Below are 26,991 nucleotides of genomic sequence, written 5' to 3' on the forward strand. Positions count from 1 at the left end.
GGGGACTGTGTGTGGGGGGGACTGTGTGTGGGGGGGACTGTGTGTGGGGGGGACTGTGTGTGGGGGGGACTGTGTGTGGGGGGGACTGTGTGTGGGGGGCTGTGTGTGTGGGGGGCTGTGTGTGTGGGGGGCTGTGTGTGTGGGGGGCTGTGTGTGTGGGGGGCTGTGTGTGGGGGGGGCTGTGTGTGGGGGGGGCTGTGTGTGGGGGGGGCTGTGTGTGGGGGGGGCTGTGTGTGGGGGGGGCTGTGTGTGGGGGGGGCTGTGTGTGTGGGGGGCTGTGTGTGTGGGGGGCTGTGTGTGTGGGGGGCTGTGTGTGTGGGGGGCTGTGTGTGTGGGGGGCTGTGTGTGTGGGGGGCTGTGTGTGGGGGGGGCTGTGTGTGGGGGGGGGCTGTGTGTGGGGGGGGCTGTGTGTGGGGGGGCTGTGTGTGGGGGGGGCTGTGTGTGGGGGGGGCTGTGTGTGGGGGGGGCTGTGTGTGGGGGGGGGCTGTGTGTGGGGGAGGCTGTGTGGGGGAGGCTGTGTGTGGGGGAGGCTGTGTGTGGGGGGGGCTGTGTGGGGGGGGGGCTGTGTGTGGGGGGACTGTGTGGGGGGAGGGACTGTGTGGGGGGAGTCTCTCTGTCACTGGCAGTTCTCACAGTTTTTGGATTGATTGTGTTGTGGGGCTGGGACTTGGTGACGTCAATCTGTGTTTATCAACCTTTGTCAGGAAAGTTCACAGAGTCTGAACTCACTTCAACCGAATCAGCAAACCCGGGACAACTCACTCGGGGAACTCACTCAGGGAACACACCCGGGACATCTATCCTGAGACAACTAACCCGGGACAACTCACTCGGGGAACTCACTCAGGGAACACACCCGGGACAACTATCCTGAGACAACTAACCCGGGACAACTCACTCGGGGAACTCACCCGGGACAACTATCCTGAGACAACTAACCCGGGACAACTCACTCGGGGAACTCACTCAGGGAACACACCTGGGACATCTATCCTGAGACAACTAACCCAGGACAACTCACTCGGGGAACTCACCCGGGACAACTATCCTGAGACAACTAACCTGGGACAACTCACTCGGGGAACTCACCCGGGACAACTAACCTGAGACAACTTACCTGAAACATTTAACCTGAGACAACTAACCCGGGACAACTAACCTGAGACAACTAACCCGGGACAACTAACCCGGGACAACTAACCTGTGACAACTAACCTGAGACAACTAACCTGAAAAAAACAACCTGAGGCAACCAATCTGACACAACTAACCTGGGACAACTAACCTGAGACAACTAACCTGGGACAACTAACCCGAGACAACTAACCTGGCACAACTAACCGGACACAACTAACCCGAAACAACTAACCCAGGACAACTAACACGAGACAACGAACCCGAGACAACTAACCCAAACAAAGTAGCCCGGGACAACTAAACTGAGACAACTAACCTGAGACAACTAACCCGGAACAACTAACCTGACGCAACTAACCTGAGGCAACTAACCCGAGACAACTAACCCGAGACAACTTACATGAGACAACTAACCACCGAGAACTAACCCAAGACAACAAACCCATCACAACTAACCCGAGACAACTAACCAGAGACAACTAACCTGTGACAACGAATCTGAGACATCTAACCTGAGACAACTAACCCGGGGCAACTAACCTGAGACAACTAACCCGAGACAACTAACCTGAGACAACTAACCTGAGACAACTAACCCGAGACAACAAACCCATCACAACTAACCCGAGACAACTAACCCGGGACAACTAACTCGAGACAACTAACCCGAGACAACTAACTCGAGACAACGAACCCGAGACAACGAACCCGAGACAACTAACTCGAGAGAACTAACCCGAGACAACTAACCCGGGACAACTAACTCGAGAGAACTAACCTGAGACAACTAACCCGAGACAACTAACCTGTGACAACAAATCTGAGACATCTAACCTGAGACAGCTAACCTGAGACAACTAACCCGGGACAACTAACTCGAGACAACTAACTCGAGACAACGAACCCGAGACAACGAACCCGAGACAACTAACCCGAGACAACTAACCCGAGACAACAAACTGGGACTTTGAACCTGAGACAACTAACCTGGGACAACTAACCTGGGACAACTAACCGGAGACGAGTGCGAGACAACGAACCCGAGACAACTAACCCGAGACAACTAACCCGAGACAACTAACCTGTGACAACAAATCTGAGACATCTAACCTGAGACAGCTAACCTGAGACAACTAACCCGGGACAACTAACTCGAGACAACTAACCCGAGACAACTAACTCGAGACAACGAACCCGAGACAACGAACCCGAGACAACGAACCCGAGACAACTAACCCGAGACAACAAACTGGGACTTTGAACCTGAGACAACTAACCTGGGACAACTAACCTGGGACAACTAACCTGGGACAACTAACCGGAGACGAGTGCGAGACAACGAACCCGAGACAACTAACCCGAGACAACTAACCCGAGACAACTAACCCGAGACAACTAACACGGGATAACTAACGCGGGATAACTAACCTGAGGCAGTCACTAACCCGGGTCAACGCTCCAGGAGCCACTCACTACCCCGGCTCTATCCTGTTCTGTTCCGGACTCAGTGGCTCCGATGTCGGCTGTGGACTCGCTGGGCTTCGCTGTGGGACTGCTGGGCTGGGTTCTGATCGGGGTCTGTCTGGGGGTCGATCAGTGGAGAGTTTCCACCCTGGACGGCAGTGTGATCACCACCTCCACCATCTATGATAACCTGTGGAAGAGTTGTGCGAGTGACTCGACCGGAGTTTACAACTGCAGGGATTTCCTCAGTCTGTTCGCTCTGTCAGGTACTGGCTGGGGCTCCGGGGACTTGGAGAGAGGGAGTGAGGGAGGAGGGGAGGGAGAGTGAGCGAGAGAGTGTGAGTGAGTGAGAGACAGAGTGAGAGAGAGAGAGTGAGGGAGAGAGAGAGGATGAGAGTGGGAGCGTGAGTGAGGCAGAGAGAGTGTGAGTGAGACAGAGAGAAGGATGGCGAGGGGGAGAGAGAGCGAGGGAGGGAGAGAGAATGAGAGTGGGAGCGTGAGTGAGGCAGAGAGAGTGTGAGTGAGACAGAGAGAAGGATGGCGAGGGGGAGAGAGAGTGAGGGGGAGGGAGGGAGGGGGGAGGGAGAGTGAGGGGGAGAGAGAGAGAGTGAGATTGTGAGTGGCAGCACGGGTAGCATAGTGGTTAGCACAATTGCTTCACAGCTCCAGGGTCCCGGGTTTGATTCCCGGCTTGGGTCACTGTATGTGCGGAGTCTGCACGTCCTCCCCGTGTCTGCGTGGGTTTCCTCCGGGTGCTCCGGTTTCCTCCCACAGTCCAAAAATGTGTAGGTTAGGTGGGTTGGCCATGATAAATTGCCCTTAGTGTCCAAAATTGCCCTTAGCGTTGGTTGAGTGGGGTTACTGGGTTATGGGGATAGGGTGGGGGTGTGGGCTTGGGTAGGGTAGTCTTTCCAAGAGCCGGTGCAGACTCGATGGGCTGAATGGCCTCCTTCTGCACTGTAAATTCTATGAAATGGAGGGAGAGAGAGAGAGTGGTACGGAGAGTGATACAGAGAGGGACAAGTGTGTGGGAGAGAGAGGCAGAGAGAGAGAGACAGAGTGTGTGGGAGAGAGAGGCAGACAGAGACACGCAGAGAGAGACAGAGTGTGTGGGAGAGAGAGAGCGAGACAGAGAGAGAGAGAGCGAGAGACGAAGAGTGGGGGAGAGAGCGGGAGAGTGTTAGAGGGAAAGAGAGTGGGAGTGAGGCAGAGAGAGTGCGATTGGGAAGAGGTGAGAGACTGTGAACGGGGGGCAGTGTTGGGTGCTGCAGACAGGCTCGCGGGGTTGGCGGTGTGAGACTGTATCGGATGTTTGGAGCTGTGAGGTGTACCTTATTTGAGACCATCTCCCTCACGCTCCCTGTCTATCTTTGTCGCTGTTGACATCTCCAAGATCAAAGGTCACTGCCCACCCAACTGACGGGTACCAGTGTCTGGGAAATGTCATAGCCAGCTAGGGATCTCCGCCTATCAAATAGCCATCTTTCGACTGAGCTGCGATCACCCAGTTCCCCTGGGCTGACCCTGACAAATAACCCTCCTTCAGAGAAGGTAATTCACTGGAAGATAACTTGTCTCTCAAACTCGAAACAACTCCAGGTCCTGAAATCTCGTATGTGGCGGGTGGCACGGTGGCGCAGTGGTTAGCACTGCTGCCTCACGGCGCCGAGGACCCGGGTTCTATCCCGACTTGGGTCACTGTCTGTGCGGAGTCTGCACGTTCTCCCCCGTGTCTGTGTGGGTTTTGTCCGGGTGCTCCGGTTTCCTCCCGCAAGTCCCGAAAGACGTGCTTGTTAGGTGAATTGGACATTACGAATTGTCCCTGTGTGTACACGAACAGGTGCCGGAGTGTGGCGACTAGGGGCTTTTCACAGTAACTTCATTGCAGTGTTAATGTAAGCCTTGTGACACTAATAAAGATTATTATTCCATTAACCTGTATCTGCCCTCTCTCTGCCCATTCCACTAGCCTGTATCTGCCCCCTCACTGCCCATTCCATTAACTGGTATCTGCCCTCTCTCTCCCCATTCCACTAACCTGTATCTGCCCCCTCTCTGCCCATTCCATTAACCGGTATCTGCCCTCTCTCTGCCCATTCTACTAACCTGTATCTGCCCCCTCTCTGCCCATTCCATTAACCGGTATCTGCCCCCTCTCTGCCCATTCCACGAACCTGTATCTGCCCCGCTCTGCCCATTCCATTAACCTGTATCTGCCCCTCTCTGCCCATTCCATTAACCTGTATCAGCCCTACTCTGCCCTTTCCATCAATCTGTATCTGCCCCTCTCTGCCCAGTCCATTAACCTGTATCTGCCCCTCTCTGCCCATTCCATTAACCTGTATCTGCCCCCTCTCTGCCCATTCCATTAACCGGCATCTGCCCCCTCTCTGCCCATTCCACTAACCTGTACCTGCCCCCTCTCTGCCTATTCCATTAACGTGTATCTGCCCCCTCTCTGCCCATTCCATTAACCTGTATCTGCCCCCTCTCTGACCATTCCATTAACCTGTATCTGCCCCCTCACTGTCCATTCCATTAACGTGTATCTGCCCCTGCTCTGCCCATTCCATTAACCTGTATCTGCCCCCTCTCTGCCGATTCCATTAATCTGTATCTGTCCCTCTCTGCCCATTCCATTAACCTGTATCTGCCCCTCTCTGACCATTCCATTAACCTGTATCTGCCCCCTCTCTGCCCATTCCATTAACCTGTATCTGTCCCTCTCTGCCCATTCCATTAATCTGTATCTGTCCCTCTCTGCCCATTTCATTAACCTGTATCTGCCCTTCTCTGCCCATTTCATTAACCTGTATCTGCCCCCTCTCTGCCTATCCTTAACCTGTATCTGCCCCCTCTCTGCCCATTCCATTAACCTGTATCTGCCCCCTCTCTGCCCATTCTAGTAACCTGTATCTGACCCTCTCTGCCCATTCCATTAATCTGTATCTGCCCCGCTCTGCCCATTCCATTAACATGTATCTGCCCCGTCTCTGCCCATTCCATTAATCTGTATCTGCCCCTCTCTGCCCATTCCATTAATCTGTATCTGCCCCTCTCTGCCCATTCCATTAAGCTGTATCTGCCCCCTCTCTGCCCATTCCATAAATCTGTATCTACCCTACTCTGCCCATTCCAATAACCTGTATCTGCCCCTCTGCCCATTCCATAAATCTGTATCTACCCTACTCTGCCTATTCCAATAACCTGTATCTGCCCCTCTCTGCCCATTCCATTAACCTGTATCTACCCCCTCTCTGCCCATTTCATTAACCTGTATCTGCCCCCTCTCTGCCCATTCCATTAACCTGTATCTGCCCCATCGCTGCCCTTTCCATTAATCTGTATCTACCCCCTCTCTGCCCATTCCATTAACCTGCATCTGCCCCTCTCTGACCATTCCATTAACCTGTATCTGCCCCCTCTCTGCCCATTCCATTAACCTGTATCTGTCCCTCTCTGTCCATTCCATTAACCTGTATCTGTCCATCTCATTAACCTGTATCTGCCCTTCTCTGCCCATTTCATTAACCTGTATCTGCCCCCTCTCTGCCCGTTCCTTAACCTGTATCTGTCCCCTCTCTGCCCATTCCATTAACCTTTATCTGCCCCCTCTCTGCCCATTCCATTAACCTGTATCTGCCCCGCTCTGCCCATTCCATTAACATGTATCTGCCCCGTCTCTGCCCATTCCATTAATCTGTATCTGCCCCTCTCTGCCCATTCCATTAATCTGTATCTGCCCCTCTCTGCCCATTCCATTAACCTGTATCTGTCCCTCTCTGCCCATTCCATTAACCTTTATCTGTCCCTCTCTGCCCATTCCATTAACCTGTATCTGTCCCTCTCTGCCATTCCATTAACCTGTACCTGCCCCCTCTCTGTGCCCATTCCTTAACCTGTATCTGCCCCTCTCTGCCCATTCCATTAACCTGTATCTGCCCCCTCTCTGCCCAGTCAATTAATCTGTATCTGCCCCTCTCTGCCCACTCATTAACCTGTATCTGCCCCCTCTCTTCCCATTCCATTAACCTGTATCTGCCCCTCTCTACCCATTCCATTAACCTGTATCTGCCCCCTCTCTGCCCATTCCATTAAACTGTATCTGCCCCCTCTCTGCCCATTCCATTAACCGGTATCTGCCCCCTCTCTGCCCATTCCATTAACCTGTATCTGCCCCCTCTCTTCCCATTCCATTAACCTGTATCTGCCCCTCTCTGCCCATTCCATTAATCTGTATCTGCCCCTCTCTGCCCATTCCATTAACCTGTATCTGCCCCCTCTCTGCCCATTCCATTAAACTGTATCTGCCCCCTCTCTGCCCATTCCATTAACCGGTATCTGCCCCCTCTCTGCCTTTTCCATTAACCTGTATCTGCCCCCTCTCTGACCATTCCATTAACCTGTATCTGCCCCCTCACTGTCCATTCCATTAACGTGTATCTGCCCCTGCTCTGCCCATTCCATTAACCTGTATCTGCCCCCTCTCTGCCGATTCCATTAATCTGTATCTGTCCCTCTCTGCCCATTCCATTAACCTGTATCTGCCCCCTCTCTGCCCATTCCATTAACCTGTATCCGCCCCCTCTCTGCCCATTCCATTAACCTGTATCCGCCCCCTCTCTGCCCATTCCATTAACCTGTATCTGCCCCCTCTGCCTATTCCATTAACGTGTATCTGCCCCCTCTCTGCCCATTCCATTCACCTGTATCTGCCCCCTCTCTGACCATTCCATTAACCTGTATCTGCCCCCTCTCGGTCCATTCCATTAACATGTATCTGCCCCCTCTCTGCCCATTCCATTAACCTGTATCTGCCCCGCTCTGCCCATTCCATTAAACTGTATCTGCCCCTCTCTGCCCATTCCATTAACCTGTATCTGCCCCCGCTCTGCCCATTCCATTAACCTGTATCTGCCCCTCTCTGCCCATTCCATTAACCTGTATCTGCCCCTCTCTGCCCATTCCATTAACCTGTATCTGCCCCCTCTCTGTCCATTCCATTAACCTGTATCTGCCCCTCTCTACCCATTCCATTAACCTGTATCTGCCCCACTCTGCCCATTCCATTAACCTGTACCTGACCCTCTCTGCCCATTCCATTAACCTGTATCTGCCCCTCTCTGCCCATTCCATTAAACTGTATCTGCCCCCTCTCTGCCCTTTCCATTAACCTGTATCTGTCCCTCTCTGTCCATTCCATTAACCTGTATCTGCCCCTCTCTGCCCATTCCATTAACGTTTATCTAACCCCTCTCTGCCCACTCCACTAACCTGTATGTGCCCGCTCCCTGCTCATTCCATTAACCTGTATCTGCCCCCTCTCTGCTCATTCCATAAATCTGTATCTACCCTACTCTGCCTATTCCAATAACCTGTATCTGCCCCTCTCTGCCCATTCCATTAACCTGTATCTGCCCCATCGCTGCCCTTTCCATTAATCTGTATCTACCCCCTCTCTGCCCATTCCATTAACCTGTATCTGCCCCTCTCTGACCATTCCATTAACCTGTATCTGCCCCCTCTCTGCCCATTCCATTAACCTGTATCTGTCCCTCTCTGCCCATTCCATTAATCTGTATCTGTCCCTCTCTGCCCATTTCATTAACCTGTATCTGCCCTTCTCTGCCCATTTCATTAACCTGTATCTGCCCCCTCTCTGCCCATCCTTAACCTGTATCTGCCCCCTCTCTGCCCATTCCATTAACCTTTATCTGCCCCCTCTCTGCCCATTCCATTAACCTGTATCTGCCCCCTCTCTGCCCATTCCATTAACCTTTATCTGCCCCCTCTCTGCCCATTCCATTAACCTGTATCTGCCCCCTCTCTGCCCATTCTAGTAACCTGTATCTGACCCTCTCTGCCCATTCCATTAATCTGTATCTGCCCCGCTCTGCCCATTCCATTAACATGTATCTGCCCCGTCTCTGCCCATTCCATTAATCTGTATCTGCCCATTCCATTAATCTGTATCTGCCCCTCTCTGCCCATTCCATTAACCTGTATCTGTCCCTCTCTGCCCATTCCATTAACCTTTATCTGTCCCTCTCTGCCCATTCCATTAACCTGTATCTGTCCCTCTCTGCCCATTCCATTAACCTGTACCTGCCCCCTCTCTGTGCCCATTACTTAACCTGTATCTGCCCCTCTCTGCCCATTCCATTATCCTGTATCTGTCCCTCTCTGCCCATTCCATTAACGTTTATCTACCCCCTCTCTGCCCATTCCACTAACCTGTATGTGCCCGCTCTCTGCCAATTCCATTAACCTGTATCTGCCCCCTCTCTGCCCATTCCATAAATCTGTATCTACCCTACTCTGCCTATTCCAATAACCTGTATCTGCCCCTCTCTGCCCATTCCATTAACCTGTATCTGCCCCATCGCTGCCCTTTCCATTAATCTGTATCTACCCCCTCTCTGCCCATTCCATTAACCTGTATCTGCCCATCTCTGACCATTCCATTAACCTGTATCTGCCCCCTCACTCCCCATTCCATTAACCTGTATCTGTCCCTCTCTGCCCATTCCATTAATCTGTATCTCTCCCTCTCTGCCCATTTCATTAACCTGTATCTGTCCCTCTCTGCCCATTCCATTAACCTGTACCTGCCCCCTCTCTGTGCCCATTACTTAACCTGTATCTGCCCCTCACTGCCCATTCCATTATCCTGTATCTGTCCCTCTCTGCCCATTCCATTAACGTTTATCTACCCCCTCTCTGCCCATTCCACTAACCTGTATGTGCCCGCCCTCTGCCAATTCCATTAACCTGTATCTGCCCCCTCTCTGCCCATTCCATAAATCTGTATCTACCCTACTCTGCCTATTCCAATAACCTGTATCTGCCCCTCTCTGCCCATTCCATTAACCTGTATCTGCCCCATCGCTGCCCTTTCCATTAATCTGTATCTACCCCCTCTCTGCCCATTCCATTAACCTGTATCTGCCCCTCTCTGACCATTCCATTAACCTGTATCTGCCCCCTCTCTCCCCATTCCATTAACCTGTATCTGTCCCTCTCTGCCCATTCCATTAATCTGTATCTCTCCCTCTCTGCCCATTTCATTAACCTGTATCTGCCCTTCTCTGCCCATTTCATTAACCTGTATCTGCCCCCTCTCTGCCCATCCTTAACCTGTATCTGCCCCCTCTCTGCCCATTTCATTAACCTGTATCTGCCCCTCTCTGCCCATTCCATTAACCTGTATCTGCCCCCTCTCTGCCCAGTCAATTAACCTGTATCTGCCCCTCTCTGCCCACTCCATTAACCTGTATCTGCCCCCTCTCGGTCCATTCCATTAACATGTATCTGCCCCCTCTCTGCCCATTCCATTAACCTGTATCTGCCCCACTCTGCCCATTCCATTAAACTGTATCTGCCCCTCTCTGCCCATTCCATTAACCTGTATCTGCCCCCGCTCTGCCCATTCCATTAACCTGTATCTGCCCCTCTCTGCCCATTCCATTAACCTGTATCTGCCCCTCTCTGCCCATTCCATTAACCTGTATCTGCCCCCTCTCTGTCCATTCCATTAACCTGTATCTGCCCCTCTCTACCCATTCCATTAAACTGTATCTGCCCCTCTCTACCCATTCCATTAACCTGTGTCTGCCCCTCTCTGCCCATTCCATTAACCTGTATCTGCCCCTCTCTACCCATTCCATTAAACTGTATCTGCCCCCTCTCTGCCCTTTCCATTAATCTGTATCTACCCCCCTCTGCCCATTCCATTAACCTGTATCTGTCCCTCTCTGTCCATTCCATTAACCTGTATCTGTCCCTCTCTGCCCATTTCATTAACCTGTATCTGCCCCTCTCTGCCCATTCCATTAACCTGTATCTGCCCCTCTCTGCCCATTCCATTAACGTTTATCTACCCCCTCTCTGCCCATTCCACTAACCTGTATGTGCCCGCTCTCTGCCCATTCCATTAACCTGTATCTGCCCCCTCTCTGCCCATTCCATAAATCTGTATCTGCCCCCTCTCTCCCCATTCCATTAACCTGTATCTGTCCCTCTCTGCCCATTCCATTAATCTGTATCTGTCCCTCTCTGCCCATTTCATTAACCTGTATCTGCCCTTCTCTGCCCATTTCATTAACCTGTATCTGCCCCCTCTCTGCCCATCCTTAACCTATATCTGCCCCCTCTCTGCCCATTCCATTAACCTTTATCTGCCCCCTCTCTGCCCATTCCATTAACCTGTATCTGCCCCCTCTCTGCCCATTCTAGTAACCTGTATCTGACCCTCTCTGCCCATTCCATTAATCTGTATCTGGCCCGCTCTGTCCATTCCATTAACATGTATCTGCCCCGTCTCTGCCCATTCCATTAAACTGTATCTGCCCCTCTCTGCCCATTCCATTAACCTGTATCTGCCCCCGCTCTGCCCATTCCATTAACCTGTATCTGCCCCTCTCTGCCCATTCCATTAACCTGTATCTGCCCCTCTCTGCCCATTCCATTAACCTGTATCTGCCCCCTCTCTGTCCATTCCATTAACCTGTATCTGCCCCTCTCTACCCATTCCATTAACCTGTGTCTGCCCCTCTCTGCCCATTCCATTAACCTGTATCTGCCCCTCTCTACCCATTCCATTAAACTGTATCTGCCCCCTCTCTGCCCTTTCCATTAATCTGTATCTACCCCCCCTCTGCCCATTCCATTAACCTGTATCTGTCCCTCCCTGTCCATTCCATTAACCTGTATCTGTCCCTCTCTGCCCATTTCATTAACCTGTATCTGCCCCTCTCTGCCCATTCCATTAACCTGTATCTGCCCCTCTCTGCCCATTCCATTAACGTTTATCTACCCCCTCTCTGCCCATTCCACTAACCTGTATGTGCCCGCTCTCTGCCCATTCCATTAACCTGTATCTGCCCCCTCTCTGCCCATTCCATAAATCTGTATCTGCCCCCTCTCTCCCCATTCCATTAACCTGTATCTGTCCCTCTCTGCCCATTCCATTAATCTGTATCTGTCCCTCTCTGCCCATTTCATTAACCTGTATCTGCCCTTCTCTGCCCATTTCATTAACCTGTATCTGCCCCCTCTCTGCCCATCCTTAACCTGTATCTGCCCCCTCTCTGCCCATTCCATTAACCTTTATCTGCCCCCTCTCTGCCCATTCCATTAACCTGTATCTGCCCCCTCTCTGCCCATTCTAGTAACCTGTATCTGACCCTCTCTGCCCATTCCATTAATCTGTATCTGCCCCGCTCTGCCCATTCCATTAACTTGTATCTACCCCGTCTCTGCCCATTCCATTAATCTGTATCTGCCCCTCTCTGCCAATTCCATTAATCTGTATCTGCCCCTCTCTGCCCATTCCATTAACCTGTATCTGTCCCTCTCTGCCCATTCCATTAACCTTTATCTGTCCCTCTCTGCCCATTCCATTAACCTGTATCTGTCCCTCTCTGCCCATTCCATTAACCTGTACCTGCCCCCTCTCTGCCCATTCCATTAACCTGTATCTGCCCCTCTCTGCCCATTCCATTAACCTGTATCTGCCCCCTCTCTGCCCATTCCATTAAACTGTATCTGCCCCCTCTCTGCCCATTCCATTAACCGGTATCTGCCCCCTCTCTGCCCATTCCACTAACCTGTAAGTGCCCCCTCTCTGCCTATTCCATTAACGTGTATCTGCCCCCGCTTTGCCCATTCCATTAACCTGTATCTGCCCCCTCTCTGACCATTCCATTAACCTGTATCTGCCCCCTCACTGTCCATTCCATTAACGTGTATCTGCCCCTGCTCTGCCCATTCCATTAACCTGTATCTGCCCCCTCTCTGCCGATTCCATTAATCTGTATCTGTCCCACTATGCCCATTCCATTAACCTGTATATGCCCCCTCTCTGCCCATTCCATTAACCTGTATCCGCTCCCTCTGTGCCCATTCCATTAACCTGTATCTGCCCCCTCTCTGCCTATTCCATTAACGTGTATCTGCCCCCTCTCTGCCCATTCCATTAGCCTGTATCTGCCCCTCTCTGCCCATTCCATTAACCTGTATCTGCCCCTCTCTGCCCATTCCATTAACCTGTATCTGCCCCTCTCTGCCCATTCCATTAACGTTTATCTACCCCCTCTCTGCCCATTCCACTAACCTGTATGTGCCCGCTCTCTGCCCATTCCATTAACCAGTATCTGCCCCCTCTCTGCCCATTCCATAAATCTGTATCTACCCTACTCTGCCCATTCCAATAACCTGTATCTGCCCCTCTCTGCCCATTCCATAAATCTGTATCTACCCTACTCTGCCTATTCCAATAACCTGTATCTGCCCCTCTCTGCCCATTCCATTAACCTGTATCTACCCCCTCTCTGCCCATTTCATTAACCTGTATCTGCCCCTTCTCTGCCCCTTCTCTGCCCATTCCATTAACCTGTATCTACCCCCTCTCTGCCCATTTCATTAACCTGTATCTGCCCCTTCTCTGCCCATTCCATTAACCTGTATCTGCCCCATCGCTGCCCTTTCCATTAATCTGTATCTACCCCCTCTCTGCCCATTCCATTAACCTGCATCTGCCCCTCTCTGACCATTCCATTAACCTGTATCTGCCCCCTCTCTGCCCATTCCATTAACCTGTATCTGTCCCTCTCTGTCCATTCCATTAACCTGTATCTGTCCCTCTCTGTCCATCTCATTAACCTGTATCTGCCCTACTCTGCCTATTCCAATAACCTGTATCTGCCCCTCTCTGCCCATTCCATTAACCTGTATCTGCCCCATCGCTGCCCTTTCCATTAATCTGTATCTACCCCCTCTCTGCCCATTCCATTAACCTGTATCTGCCCCTCTCTGACCATTCCATTAACCTGTATCTGCCCCCTCTCTCCCCATTCCATTAACCTGTATCTGTCCCTCTCTGCCCATTCAATTAATCTGTATCTCTCCCTCTCTGCCCATTTCATTAACCTGTATCTGCCCTTCTCTGCCCATTTCATTAACCTGTATCTGCCCCCTCTCTGCCCATCCTTAACCTGTATCTGCCCCCTCTCTGCCCATTTCATTAACCTGTATCTGCCCCTCTCTGCCCATTCCATTAACCTGTATCTGCCCCCTCTCTGCCCAGTCAATTAATCTGTATCTGCCCCTCTCTGCCCACTCCATTAACCTGTATCTGCCCCCTCTCAGTCCATTCCATTAACATGTATCTGCCCCCTCTCTGCCCATTCCATTAACCTGTATCTGCCCCACTCTGCCCATTCCATTAAACTGTATCTGCCCCTCTCTGCCCATTCCATTAACCTGTATCTGCCCCCGCTCTGCCCATTCCATTAACCTGTATCTGCCCCTCTCTGCCCATTCCATTAACCTGTATCTGCCCCTTTCTGCCCATTCCATTAACCTGTATCTGCCCCCTCTCTGTCCATTCCATTAACCTGTATCTGCCCCTCTCTACCCATTCCATTAACCTGTGTCTGCCCCTCTCTGCCCATTCCATTAACCTGTATCTGCCCCTCTCTACCCATTCCATTAAACTGTATCTGCCCCACTCTGCCCATTCCATTAAACTGTATCTGCCCCTCTCTGCCCATTCCATTAACCTGTATCTGCCCCCGCTCTGCCCATTCCATTAACCTGTATCTACCCCCTCTCTGCCCATTTCATTAACCTGTATCTGCCCCTTCTCTGCCCATTCCATTAACCTGTATCTGCCCCATCGCTGCCCTTTCCATTAATCTGTATCTACCCCCTCTCTGCCCATTCCATTAACCTGCATCTGCCCCTCTCTGACCATTCCATTAACCTGTATCTGCCCCCTCTCTGCCCATTCCATTAACCTGTATCTGTCCCTCTCTGTCCATTCCATTAACCTGTATCTGTCCCTCTCTGTCCATCTCATTAACCTGTATCTGCCCTACTCTGCCTATTCCAATAACCTGTATCTGCCCCTCTCTGCCCATTCCATTAACCTGTATCTGCCCCATCGCTGCCCTTTCCATTAATCTGTATCTACCCCCTCTCTGCCCATTCCATTAACCTGTATCTGCCCCTCTCAGACCATTCCATTAACCTGTATCTGCCCCCTCTCTCCCCATTCCATTAACCTGTATCTGTCCCTCTCTGCCCATTCCATTAATCTGTATCTCTCCCTCTCTGCCCATTTCATTAACCTGTATCTGCCCTTCTCTGCCCATTTCATTAACCTGTATCTGCCCCCTCTCTGCCCATCCTTAACCTGTATCTGCCCCCTCTCTGCCCATTTCATTAACCTGTATCTGCCCCTCTCTGCCCATTCCATTAACCTGTATCTGCCCCCTCTCTGCCCAGTCAATTAATCTGTATCTGCCCCTCTCTGCCCACTCCATTAACCTGTATCTGCCCCCTCTCGGTCCATTCCATTAACATGTATCTGCCCCCTCTCTGCCCATTCCATTAACCTGTATCTGCCCCACTCTGCCCATTCCATTAAACTGTATCTGCCCCTCTCTGCCCATTCCATTAACCTGTATCTGCCCCCGCTCTGCCCATTCCATTAACCTGTATCTGCCCCTCTCTGCCCATTCCATTAACCTGTATCTGCCCCTCTCTGCCCATTCCATTAACCTGTATCTGCCCCCTCTCTGTCCATTCCATTAACCTGTATCTGCCCCTCTCTACCCATTCCATTAACCTGTGTCTGCCCCTCTCTGCCCATTCCATTAACCTGTATCTGCCCCTCTCTACCCATTCCATTAAACTGTATCTGCCCCACTCTGCCCATTCCATTAAACTGTATCTGCCCCTCTCTGCCCATTCCATTAACCTGTATCTGCCCCCGCTCTGCCCATTCCATTAACCTGTATCTGCCCCTCTCTGCCCATTCCATTAACCTGTATCTGCCCCTCTCTGCCCATTCCATTAACCTGTATCTGCCCCCTCTCTGTCCATTCCATTAACCTGTATCTGCCCCTCTCTACCCATTCCATTAACCTGTGTCTGCCCCTCTCTGCCCATTCCACAAACCTGTATCTGCCCCTCTCTACCCATTCCATTAAACTGTATCTGCCCCCTCTCTGCCCTTTCCATTAATCTGTATCTACCCCCCCCCCTCTGCCCATTCCATTAACCTGTATCTGTCCCTCCCTGTCCATTCCATTAACCTGTATCTGTCCCTCTCTGCCCATTTCATTAACCTGTATCTGCCCCTCTCTGCCCATTCCATTAACCTGTATCTGCCCCTCTCTGCCCATTCCATTAACGTTTATCTACTCCCTCTCTGCCCATTCCACTAACCTGTATGTGCCCGCTCTCTGCCCATTCCATTAACCTGTATCTGCCCCCTCTCTGCCCATTCCATTAACCTGTATCTGCCCCTCTCTGACCATTCCATTAACCTGTATCTGCCCCATCGCTGCCCTTTCCATTAATCTGTATCTACCCCCTCTCTGCCCATTCCATTAACCTGTATCTGCCCCTCTCTGACCATTCCATTAACCTGTATCTGCCCCCTCTCTCCCCATTCCATTAACCTGTATCTGTCCCTCTCTGCCCATTCCATTAATCTGTATCTGTCCCTCTCTGCCCATTTCATTAACCTGTATCTGCCCTTCTCTGCCCATTTCATTAACCTGTATCTGCCCCCTCTCTGCCCATCCTTAACCTGTATCTGCCCCCTCTCTGCCCATTCCATTAACCTTTATCTGCCCCCTCTCTGCCCATTCCATTAACCTTTATCTGCCCCCTCTCTGCCCATTTTGTAACCTGTATCTGACCCTCTCTGCCCATTCCATTAATCTGTATCTGCCCCGCTCTGCCCATTCCATTAACATGTATCTGCCCCGTCTCTGCCCATTCCATTAATCTGTATCTGCCCCTCTCTGCCAATTCCACTAACCTGTAACTGCCCCCTCTCTGCCTATTCCATTAACGTGTATCTGCCCCCGCTTTGCCCATTCCATTAACCTGTATCTGCCCCCTCTCTGACCATTCCATTAACCTGTATCTGCCCCCTCACTGTCCATTCCATTAACGTGTATCTGCCCCGCTCTGCCCATTCCATTAACCTGTATCTGCCCCCTCTCTGCCGATTCCATTAATCTGTATCTGTCCCACTATGCCCATTCCATTAACCTGTATATGCCCCCTCTCTTCCCATTCCATTAACCTGTATCCGCTCCCTCTGTGCCCATTCCATTAACCTGTATCTGCCCCCTCTCTGCCTATTCCATTAACGTGTATGTGCCCCCTCTATGCCCATTCCATTCACCTGTATCTGCCACCTCTCTGACCATTCCATTAACCTGTATCTGCCCCCTCTCGGTCCATTCCATTAACATGTATCTGCCCCCTCTCTGCCCATTCCATTAACCAGTATCTGCCCCACTCTGCCCATTCCATTAAACTGTATCTGCCCCTCTCTGCCCATTCCATTAACCTGTATCTGCCCCCGCTCTGCCCATTCCATTAACCTGTATCGGCCCCTCTCTGCCCATTCCATTAACCTGTATCTGCCCCTCTCTGCCCATTCCATTAACCTGTATCTGCCCCCTCTCTGTCCATTCCATTAACCTGTATCTGCCCCTCTCTACCCATTCCATTAACCTGTATCTGCCCCTCTCTGCCCATTCCATTAACCTGTACCTGACCCTCTCTGCCCATTCCATTAACCTGTATCTGCCCCTCTGCCCATTCCATTAAACTGTATCTGCCCCCTCTCTGCCCATTCCATTAACCTGTATCTGCCCCCTCTCTGCCCATTCCATTAGCCTGTATCTGCCCCTCTCTGCCCATTCCATTAACCTGTATCTGCCCCTCTCTGCCCATTCCATTAACCTGTATCTGCCCCTCTCTGCCCATTCCATTAACGTTTATCTACCCCCTCTCTGCCCATTCCACTAACCTGTATGTGCCCGCTCTCTGCCCATTCCATTAACCAGTATCTGCCCCCTCTCTGCCCATTCCATAAATCTGTATCTACCCTACTCTGCCCATTCCAATAACCTGTATCTGCCCCTCTCTGCCCATTCCATAAATCTGTATCGACCCTACTCTGCCTATTCCAATAACCTGTATCTGCCCCTCTCTGCCCATTCCATTAACCTGTATCTACCCCCTCTCTGCCCATTTCATTAACCTATATCTGCCCCTTCTCTGCCCATTCCATTAACCTGTATCTGCCCCATCGCTGCCCTTTCCATTAATCTGTATCCACCCCCTCTCTGCCCATTCCATTAACCTGCATCTGCCCCTCTCTGACCATTCCATTAACCTGTATCTGCCCCCTCTCTGCCCATTCCATTAACCTGTATCTGTCCCTCTCTGTCCATTCCATTAACCTGTATCTGTCCCTCTCTGTCCATCTCATTAACCTGTATCTGCCCTTCTCTGCCCTTTTCATTAACCTGTATCTGCCCCCTCTCTGCCCATTCCTTAACCTGTATCTGCCCCCTCTCTGCCCATTCCATTAACCTTTATCTGCCCCCTCTCTGCCCATTCCATTAACCTGTATCTGCCCCCTCTCTGCCCATTCCAGTAACCTGTATCTGACACTCTCTGCCCATTCCATTAATCTGTATCTGCCCCGCTCTGCCCATTCCATTAACATGTATCTGCCCTTCTCTGCCCATTTCATTAACCTGTATCTGCCCCCTCTCTGCCCATCCTTAACCTGTATCTGCCCCCTCTCTGCCCATTCCATTAACCTTTATCTGCCCCCTCTCTGCCCATTCCATTAACCTATATCTGCCCCCTCTCTGCCCATTCTAGTAACCTGTATCTGACCCTCTCTGCCCATTCCATTAATCTGTATCTGCCCCGCTCTGCCCATTCCATTAACATGTATCTGCCCCATCTCTGCCCATTCCATTAATCTGTATCTGCCCCTCTCTGCCAATTCCATTAATCTGTATCTGCCCCTCTCTGCCCATTCCATTAACCTGTATCTGTCCCTCTCTGCCCATTCCATTAACCTTTATCTGTCCCTCTCTGCCCATTCCATTAACCTGTATCTGTCCCTCTCTGCCCATTCCATTAACCTGTACCTGCCCCCTCTCTGCCCATTCCATTAACCTGTATCTGCCCCTCTCTGCCCATTCCATTAACCTGTATCTGCCCCCTCTCTGCCCATTCCATTAAACTGCATCTGCCCCCTCTCTGCCCATTCCATTAACCGGTATCTGCCCCCTCTCTGCCCATTCCACTAACCTGTAACTGCCCCCTCTCTGCCTATTCCTTTAACGTGTATCTGCCCCCGCTTTGCCCATTCCATTAACCTGTATCTGCCCCCTCTCTGACCATTCCATTAACCTCTATCTGCCCCCTCACTGTCCATTCCATTAACGTGTATCTGCCCCTGCTCTGCCCATTCCATTAACCTGTATCTGCCCCCTCTCTGCCGATTCCATTAATCTGTATCTGTCCCTCTCTGCCCATTCCATTAACCTGTATCTGCCCCCTCTCTGTCCATTCCATTAACCTGTATCTGCCCCTCTCTACCCATACCATTAACCTGTATCTGCCCCTCTCTGCCCATTCCATTAACCTGTACCTGACCCTCTCTGCCCATTCCATTAACCTGTATCTGCCCCTCTCTGCCCATTCCATTAAACTGTATCTGCCCCCTCTCTGCCCATTCCATTAACCTGTATCTGCCCCCTCTCTGCCCATTCCATTAGCCTGTATCTGCCCCTCTCTGCCCATTCCATTAACCTGTATCTGCCCCTCTCTGCCCATTCCATTAACCTGTATCTGACCCTCTCTGCCCATTCCATTAACGTTTATCTACCCCCTCTCTGCCCATTCCACTAACCTGTATGTGCCCGCTCTCTGCCCATTCCATTAACCAGTATCTGCCCCCTCTCTGCCCATTCCATAAATCTGTATCTACCCTACTCTGCCCATTCCAAAAACCTGTATCTGCCCCTCTCTGCCCATTCCATAAATCTGTATCTACCCTACTCTGCCTATTCCAATAACCTGTATCTGCCCCTCTCTGCCCATTCCATTAACCTGTATCTACCCCCTCTCTGCCCATTTCATTAACCTGTATCTGCCCCCTCTCTGCCCATTCCATTAACCTGTATCTGCCCCATCGCTGCCCTTTCCATTAATCTGTATCTACCCCCTCTCTGCCCATTCCATTAACCTGTATCTGCCCCTCTCTGACCATTCCATTAACCTGTATCTGCCCCCTCTCTGCCCATTCCATTAACCTGTATCTGTCCCTCTTTGTCCATCTCATTAACCTGTATCTGCCCTTCTCTGCCCATTTCATTAACCTGTATCTGCCCCCTCTCTGCCCATTCCTTAACCTGTATCTGCCCCCTCTCTGCCCATTCCATTAACCTTTATCTGCCCCCTCTCTGCCCATTCCATTAAACTGTATCTGCCCCCTCTCTGCCCATTCCATTAATCTGTATCTGCCCCGCTCTGCCCATTCCATTAACATGTATCTGCCCCCTCTCTGCCCATTCCATTAATCTGTATCTGCCCCTCTCTGCCCATTCCATTAATCTGTATCTGCCCCTCTCTGCCCATTCCATTAACCTGTAACTGTCCCTCTCTGCCCATTCCATTAACCTTTATCTGTCCCTCTCTGCCCATTCCATTAACCTGTATCTGTCCCTCTCTGCCCATTCCATTAACCTGTACCTGCCCCCTCTCTGCCCAGTCAATTAATCTGTATCTGCCCCTCTCTGCTCATTCCATTAACCTGTATCTGCCCCCTCTCTGCCCATTCCATTAACCTGTATCTGCCCCTCTCTGCCCATTCCATTAACCTGTATCTGCCCCTCTCTGCCCATTCCATTAACCTGTATCTGCCCCCTCTCTGCCCATTCCATTAACCTGTATCTGCCCCTCTCTGCCCATTCCATTAACCTGTATCTGCCCCCTCTCTGCCCATTCCATTAACCTGTATCTGCCCCCTCACTGCCCATTCCATTAACCTGTATCTGCCCCTCTCTGCCCATTCCATTAACCTGTATCTGCCCCCTCTCTGCCCATTCCATTAACCTGTATCTGTCCCTCTCTGCCCATTCCATTAACCTGTACCTGCCCCCTCTCTGCCCAGTCAATTAATCTGTATCTGCCCCTCTCTGCTCATTCCATTAACCTGTATCTGCCCCCTCTCTGCCCATTCCATTAACCTGTATCTGCCCCTCTCTGCCCATTCCATTAACCTGTATCTGCCCCCTCTCTGCCCATTCCATTAAACTGTATCTGCCCCTCTCTGCCCATTCCATTAACCTGTATCTGCCCCTCTCTGCCATTCCATTAACCTGTATCTGCCCCTCTCTGCCCATTCCATTAATGTGTATTTGCCCCTCTCTGCCATTCCATTAACCTGTATCTGCCCCTCTCTGCCCATTCCATTAACGTGTATCTGCCCCTCTCTGCCCATTCCATTAACATGTATCTGTCCCTCTCTGCCCATTCCATTAACCTGTATCTGCCCTTCTCTGCCCATTCCATTAACCTGTAACTGCCCCTCTCTGCCCATTCCATTAACCTGTATCTGTCCCCTCTCTGCCCATTCCATTAACGACTATCTGTCCCTCTCTGCCCATTCCATTAACCTGTATCTGCCCTTCTCTGCCCATTTCATTAACCTGTATCTGCCCCTCTCTGCCCATTCCATTAACCTGTATCTGCCCCCTCTCTGCCCATTCTATTAACCTGTATCTACCCTACTCTGCCCATTTCAATAACCTGTATCTGCCCATTCCATTAACCTGTATCTGCCCCCTCTCTGCCCATTCCATTAAACTGTATCTGCCCCTCTCTGCCCATCCCATTAACCTGTATCTGTCCCTCTCTGCCCATTCCAATAACCTGTATCTGCCCCTCTCTGCCCATTCCATTAACCTGTATCTGCCCCCTCTCTGTCCATTCCATTAACCTGTATCTGCCCCTCTCTGCCCATTCCATTAACCTGTATCTGCCCCTCTCTGCCTATTCCATTAACCTGTATCTGCCCCTCTCTGCCCATTTCATTAACCTGTTTTCGCCCTTCTCTGCCCATTCCATTAACCTGTATCTGCCCGTCTCTGCCCATTCCATTAACGTGTATCTGCCCCCTTTCTGCCCATTCCATTAACCTGTATCTGCCGCTCTCTGCCCATTCCATTAACCTGTATCTGCCCCCTCTCTGCCCATTCCATTAACCTCTATCTGCCCCTCTCTGCCCATTCTATTAACCTGTATCTGCCCCTCTCTGCCCATTCCATTAACCTGTATCTGCCCCCTCTCTGCCCATTCCATTAACCTGTATCTGCCCCTCTCTGCCCATTCCATTAACCTGTATCTGCCCCTCTCTGCCCATTCCATTAACCTGTATCTGCCCCTCTCTGCCCATTCCATTAACCTGTATCTGTCCCTCTGCCAATTCCATTAACCTGTATCTGCCCCTCTCTGCCCATTCCATTAACCTGTATCTGCCCCTCTCTGCCCATTCCATTAACCTGTATCTGCCCCTCTCTGTCCATTCCATTAACCTGTATCTGCCCCTCTCTGCCCATTCCATTAACCTGTATCTGCCCCTCTCTGCCCATTCCATTAACCTGTATCTGCCCGTCTCTGCCCATTCCATTAACCTGTATCTACCCCTCTCTGCCCATTCCATTAACCTGTATCTGCCTCCTCTCTTCCAATCCCAGTATCTCGCATCTTCTTCTGCCCAACCCACACTACCACCTCTCCCCATTGCCCATCCATTTACCTCTGTGTGCCATCTCTGTCCAACCCACAGACCTGCAAATGCTCCCTATCTGCCCGTTCCACCTACCTGCACCTACCTCCTCTGTTCACCTCGCTGACCAGTGACTACCCTGAGACCTTGGACTACCCCTCACCGCCTACCCAGTCGTCCAGTTTGCCTCCACCCATGAGCCCACCTTCTGCCCCACCTTGGCCGGATCTTCTTCAATTGTGACGATCCCTCTCGCCACCCAAACCACTGACCAATCACTGATCACTACCCTCCCCACCGCCCTGTCTAACCAAGCTGTAAATGCCCCTTCTGTGCCCATTCCTCTAGACTGCCCATGTCATTGATCTGCCGCCGCATTCTGTGAGCCCTTTCGACTGAACTGCGTCAGCGTCGCGTTTCCCTCGCCACCAATCCGTATCTGCCCTCTCTGTCTGTCAATCCCGCTCAGATGTCTTTGCTCCTTCATACCCCCCCCGTTCCCCCAGTAAACTATACTGTCCTCTCTGCTCAATGCGGCAGCACGGTAGCACAGTGGCTAACACAGTTAGAACAAAGAACATAGAACATTACAGCGCAGTACAGGCCCTTCGGCCCTCGATGTTGTGCCGACCTGTGAAACCACTCTAAAGCCCATCTACACTATTCCCTTATCGTCCATATGTCTATCCAGTTGCTGGGTCCCAGTTTTGATTCCCGGCTTGGGTCACTGTCTGCGCGGAGTCTGCACGTCCTCCCCCGTGTGTGCGTGGGTTTCCTCCGGGTGCTCCGGTTTCCTCCCACAGTGCAAAGATGTGCGGGTTAGGGTGGACTGGCACTTGATAAATTGCCCCTTAGTGTCCAAAAAGGTTAAGTGGGGTGACTGGGTTACGGGGATAGGCGTGGAGCCGTGGGCTTGAGTAGGGATTCTCTTCCCAAGGGCCGGTGCAGACCCGATGGGCCGAATGGCCTCCGTCGGCTCTGTAAATTCTGTGATTCGACGCTCCAATCTGCCCCTGCTTGCCCGCCACTCAACCCACCGACCGGCCCCTAACGTTCCTGAATACGATAATAATAATAATCGCTTATTGTGCGGGAACTGAGCCAATGCTGCTGGCCTTGTTCTGCATTACAAGCCAGCTGTTTAGCCCACTGTGCTATACCAGCCCTTCTTGCATACCTTTTTGCTTTTATGCCTGAGCTCTTGTCAATTTGAGCTGCCCCCAAATTTGTCAACCTCAGCGAGGTCCCTCTCTTTGTTACGGTCCGGCTGGGGGACCCCCGAATTATTCCGCCCCCCCCCGGGTGAGGGGGAACCGACTGGCTCCCCTTCTTTATTCAATCTCCTCAGCCCGTCACCACAGGGTCTAAAAAGGAAATCTCCTCTCGCAGATCCCGTTGAGCAGTCCCAATATTTACATTTGAACAGGAGCTCTCTAAACCCGGTTTTCCTTTCGTTAAAGATGGAGCGAGTTTCTGAACTATTAAAGACAAAGACATAATAAAGCAGCTGTACGTACAGATTAGATACATAGAACATACAGTGCAGTAGGAGGCCATTCGGCCCATCGAGTCTGCACCGACCCCCTTAAGCCCTCACTTCCACCCTATCCCCATAACCCAATATCCCCTCCTAACCTTTTTGGACACTATTTATCACGGCCAATCCACCTAACCTGCACGTCTTTGGACTGTGGGAGGAAACCGGAGCACCCGGAGGAAACCCACGCAGACACGGGGAGAACGTGCAGACTCCGCACAGACAGTGACCCAAGCCGGAATCGAACCTGGGACCCTGGAGCTGTGAAGCCGCAGAGCTATCCAGGTGTGCCCAAAACAAATATAAAGGTTTACAAACAGACTTGTTGGCATTTGAGGAGTAGATGGTTCAGCTTTGTGGCCGTTGCGATTTGCAGTTCAGTGGAGAAGCTTCCTTTTCAGCTAACACCTTTTCTTATTTGGCTTACTTCCACAATCAGAGAGCGAGAGACAGATAGCTGCAAAAAACCTTCTTCTTCAATCTGGCGGCTCAGCGCTGATACACGCACATGTACACACATTCACACACGCACTTGCACACAGGGGTGGCTTATATCCCCGTCAGTCGATACTCCTGTGAGGCAGAATTCACAAATGCATCTGCGGCATCACTCACACAATATTTCTTGATGAGATGATGCTCATCTCCCAAACAGCTCCCATTGTCTCCAATGGAGATGGCAATTAGTTTCTGGATGTTTGAGATTTGCTTTGTCTGGAAAGAGGGTGGGGTTCCATTGCCTCACCGGGTTTCACCCACCAGTAATTCAGCCACACAATGACCTCACATCCTCAACAGAGTTTGGTATAATTGTCTGTTTTAAAAAAGTCAGTTATTATTTCAATTTAAATTTTTCCGTACTTGGTTGGTGTTTTCTCGGTTTCCATTATTGTGACAATTCTGTTACGTTGAGGTTTGGCAATGTCTGGTCGTGTTGTGGTTGGTGTTTTAACCAGACTGGGGCGAGCAAATGGAAAGGGGGGGTATAACTGGGGTCAGTGACGGGGGTCAGTGACTGGGGTCAGTGACTGGGGTCAATGACTGGGGTCAGTGACTGGGGTCAGTGACTGGGGTCAGTGACGGAGGTCAGTGACTGGGGTCAGTGACGGGGGTCAGTGATGGGGGTCAGTGTCGGGGGTCAGTGACTGGGGTCAATGACTGGGGTCAGTGTCTGGGGTCAGTGACTGGGGTCATTGTCTGGTGTCAGTGTCTGGTGTCAGTGACTGGGGTCATTGCCTGGGGTCAGTGACTGAGGTCAGTGTCGGGGGTCAGTGACGGGGGTCAGTGACGGGGGTCTGCGACTGGGGTCAGCGTCGGGTCAACGATTGGGGTCAGCGACGGGAGTCAGTGTTGGGGTCAGTGTCTGGGGTCAGTGTTGGGGTCAGTGTTGGGGTCAGTGTTGGGGTCAGTGACTGGGGTCAGTGACTGGGGTCAGTGTCTGTGGTCAGTGTCTGTGGTCAGTGTCTGTGGTCAGTGTCTGGGGTCGGTGACGGGTCGGTGTCTGGGGTCGGTGTCTGGGGTCGGTGTCTGGGGTCAGTGTCTGTGGTCAATGACTGGGGTCACCTGGGGTCAGTGACTGGTGTCAGTGACTGGGGTCATTGACGGGGGTCAGTGACTGTGGTCAGTGTCTGGGGTCAGTGTCTGGGGTCAGTGTCTGAGGTCAGTGACTGGGGTCAGGGACTGGGGTCAGTGACAGGGGTCATTGTCTGGGGTCAGTGTCTGGGGTCAGTGTCTGGGGTCAGTGTCTGGGGTCAGTGTCTGGGGTCAGTGTCTGGGGTCAGTGTCTGGGGTCAGTGCCTGTGGTCAGTGACTGGGGTCAGTCAGTGGGGTCAGTGACTGAGGTCAGTGTCTGGGGTCAGTGTCTGGGGTCAGTGTCTGGGGTCAGTGTCTGAGGTCAGTGTCTGGGGTCAGTGACTGGGGTCAGTGTCTGGGGTCAGTGACAGGGGTCAGTGACTGAGGTCAGTGTCTGGGGTCAGTGTCTGGGGTCAGTGTCTGGGGTCAGTGTCTGGGGTCAGTGACGGGGGTCAGTGATGGGGGTCAGTGACTGGGGTCCCCTGGGGTCAGTGACTTGTGTCAGTATCTGGGGTCAGTGTCTGGGGTCAGTGTCTGGGGTCAGTGACTGGGGTCAGTGTCTGGGGTCAGTGACTGGGGTCAGTGTCTGGGGTCGGTGACTGGGGTCACTGTCTGGGGTCACTGGCTGGGGTCAGTGACTGGGGTCAGTGACTGGGGTCAGTGACGGGGGGTCAGTGACTGGTGTCAGTGACTGGTGTCAGTGTCTGGGGTCACTGTCTGGGGTCACTGTCTGGGGTCAGTGACGGGGGTCAGTGATTGGGTTCAGTGACGGGGGTCAGTGACGGGGGTCAGTGACTAGGGTCAGTGACTGGGATCAGTGACTGGGGTCAGTGACGGGGGTCAGTGACTGGGGTCAATGACTGGGGTCTGTGTCTGTGGTCAGTGACTGGGGTCAGTGACTGGGGTCAGTGTCTGGGGTCAGTGTCTGGGGTCAGTGTCTGGGGTCAGTGTCTGGGGTCAGTGACGGGGGTCAGTGACTGGGGTCAGTGACGGGGGTCAGTGACTTGTGTCAGCGTCTGGGGTCAGCGTCTGGGCTCAGTGTCTGGGCTCAGTGTCTGGGCTCAGTGTCTGGGGTCAGTGACTGGGGTCAGTGACTGGGGTCAGTGTCTGGGGTCAGTGTCTGGGGTCAGTGACTGGGGTCACAGTCTGGGGTCAGTGATTGGGTTCAGTGAGGGGGGTCAGTGACTGGGGTCAGTGACTGGGGTCACCTGGGGTCAGTGACTGGGGTCAGTGACTGGGGTCAGTGACTGGAGTCACTGTCTGGGGTCAGTGATTGGGTTCAGTGACGGGGGTCAGTGGCTGGGGTCAGTGACGGGGGTCAGTGACGGGGGTCAGTGACGGGGGTCAGTGACGGGGGTCAGTGACGGGGACCAGTGACGGGGGCCAGTGACGGGGGTCAGTGACTGGGATCAGTGACCGGGGTCAGTGTCCGGGGTCAGTGTCCGGGGTCAGTGTCTGGGGTCAGTGACTGGGGTCAGTGACTGGGGTCAGTGACTGGGGTCAGTGACTGGGTTCAGTGACTGGGTTCAGTGTCTGGGGTCAGTGACTGGGGTCAGTGACTGGAGTCAGTGGCTGGGGGCAGTGACTGGGGGCAGTGACTGGGGTCAGTGACTGGGGTCATTAACGGGGGTCAGTGAGTGGGGTCGGTTTCTGG

The 26,991-nt window shown here is 52.1% G+C and overlaps 1 protein-coding gene and 1 long non-coding RNA gene across 3 annotated transcripts in view; one reads left to right on the plus strand and one right to left on the minus strand.

Moving 5' to 3' along the window:
- Positions 1 to 715: 715 nt before the first annotated feature.
- Positions 716 to 1,287, minus strand: LOC140404760 (uncharacterized). The gene is made up of 2 exons (XR_011938565.1): positions 1,160 to 1,287; positions 716 to 1,048 (listed from the first exon to the last, which is right to left on the minus strand). It is a non-coding gene; the product is annotated as an uncharacterized lncRNA (long non-coding RNA).
- The window catches only part of cldn15a (claudin 15a), a 223,035-nt gene continuing 197,303 nt past the window's right edge, over positions 1,260 to 26,991 (plus strand). Inside the window, exon 1 of one of the 2 annotated variants that reach the window (XM_072493474.1) lies at positions 1,260 to 2,867. In XM_072493474.1, coding sequence (XP_072349575.1) covers positions 2,654 to 2,867 — 214 coding nt within the window. In that variant the 5' untranslated portion in view covers positions 1,260 to 2,653. The remainder of the gene's footprint in view (positions 2,868 to 26,991) is intronic. The other variant, XM_072493475.1, reaches the window with a different exon arrangement.

This window comes from Scyliorhinus torazame, chromosome 31 (genome assembly GCF_047496885.1).
Source record: "Scyliorhinus torazame isolate Kashiwa2021f chromosome 31, sScyTor2.1, whole genome shotgun sequence".
Classification (NCBI taxonomy): domain Eukaryota; kingdom Metazoa; phylum Chordata; class Chondrichthyes; order Carcharhiniformes; family Scyliorhinidae; genus Scyliorhinus; species Scyliorhinus torazame.